The 1,662-nt window shown below is 59.8% G+C and overlaps 1 protein-coding gene across 1 annotated transcript in view; it reads right to left on the reverse strand.

Annotated features, from left to right (window-relative positions):
• Positions 1-1,662, reverse strand: part of EHBP1L1 (EH domain binding protein 1 like 1) — a 15,404-nt gene that overhangs the window by 1,670 nt on the left and 12,072 nt on the right. Inside the window, exons 14-16 of the mRNA XM_015568971.1 lie at positions 586-781; positions 412-467; positions 193-316 (exon numbers count right to left, since the gene is read on the reverse strand). Of these exons, the coding sequence (XP_015424457.1) occupies positions 193-316; positions 412-467; positions 586-781 (376 nt within the window). The remainder of the gene's footprint in view (positions 1-192; positions 317-411; positions 468-585; positions 782-1,662) is intronic.

A 1,662-nucleotide genomic window follows, 5' to 3' on the forward strand; every position in this document is an offset into this window, starting at 1 on the left:
TCCCAGAAGCCAGAGCGGTGTGTCTCCAGCAAGCTGCTTCCCTGCTCAGGGCCTCAGCGTGCCCAGCTGTAAATGGGGACGATGAACCCAGCCTTGCCTCCCCCCCAACTCCTCCCACGGTCAGGAAGGGCTGCGGGACGGGGCAGATCGGGTGGCGTGTGTTGGGGAGTGGACTCTAGATGCCTGGCCCACCTGATGCCATAAGGCTCCTCAGCTGTGTCTCCACCTCAGCTGCCCGCCCATCTATCTGCCTCTGCTCCTGTTCCAGGGCCTGTAGCTCTGCGCACACGTACTGACTTGTGTCCTGGAACCGTTGCTGGGGAAAAAACGGAGGGGGACAGGGTGGATTCAGCCCAGGCCCTGCCTAGGAAGTGCCCACTCATCAGCTCCTCCCACCTCAGCCCACCTTACCAGCCCGGCCTCTTCCCCTGGGTTTGGGGATGGCTCCTCCAATGGGGGACTGCCACCTGCAGACAGAGACCAGGCTAAGGCACCTCCAACTGACACCTGCCCCCAAGAGGTCCCCAGTGCAGGATCCATGAGCAGCTGGAGTTGAGCTGGGTTCACCCCTTCAAAACTACTCACCAGAGGGCTGCTGTGGGGCTGGGGCTGGGGCTGGGGGCGGGCTGGGGGCAGGGCTCAGGCCTTCCTGTGGAGGAAGGAGACAGTGACGGCTTGGAGGGGTTCCCCAACAATTCCACCCTGGACCCAGCCAGAGCCTTACACACGGAGGGAAGGACCCGCAATTCCATACCCTGCCCACCCAGCTGTGTCTCCAGTCCTACATGCACAGCACCCCAGCCCCTAGCTCCTCTAGGAAGAATTCTCCATCCCTGGCCCTGTGGTCCTGGCCAGTCGACTCCCACTCTCTGAGCCTCACCAACCTTGTTCCTGGGTCCTCACAGAGTATTGGTGAGAGTCAGGGGTGAAAGGCTGTGAAGTGGCCAACTGCGGCCTCTCTTTCCGTGGGGCTCCCTCTCTCCGGCCACCTCTGACTCCTGTCACCTGGTGCTGGCATCTCCGTCATGGCCAGGGCCCCACACAGGGACAGAGCTGGCCTAATGTGGCCATCCTGAGCCAGCACCTCCACCCACTGACCAGAAGGGGGTGCTCTCCTGTTACCAATTTCTATGCCAGCCCCACTTCACATACCACTCAGCACAGGAAAGTGGCCTGGAACTACCCATTTCTGTTTATTTTATTTTCAAAATATATATTTTATTGATTTCTGACAGAGAGGGATAGAGAGTTAGAAACATGGATGAGAGAGAAACATCGATCAGCTGCCTCCTGCACACTCCCCACTGGGCATGTGCTCGCAACCAAGGTACATGCCCTTGACCAGAATCGAACCTGGGACCCTTGAGTCCGCAGGCCGATGCTCTGTCCATTGAACCAAACCGGTTAGGGCTATAACTACCCATTTTAAACTGGAAGGGCAGGACTGGCCCCTGATGTGCCTGCCCCTGGCGACTCCCGGGGATAGACCCGGGGGCCCCCAACTTTCAGCTCAGCTGACAGCCAGGCTCCATTGATGGCTCCTGCTCTAGGTCACCCCACTGTCCACCCCACCCTGCACCTGAGAGGGAGCCCTAGACCCCCCTTGCTCAGGTGCCATGTCTCTGGCCTGAGTCAGTGGTGGCCTCCTCACCAGCCACTACC

The sequence above is a fragment of the Myotis davidii genome, unplaced genomic scaffold, assembly GCF_000327345.1.
Source record: "Myotis davidii unplaced genomic scaffold, ASM32734v1 scaffold425, whole genome shotgun sequence".
Lineage (NCBI taxonomy): Eukaryota > Metazoa > Chordata > Mammalia > Chiroptera > Vespertilionidae > Myotis > Myotis davidii.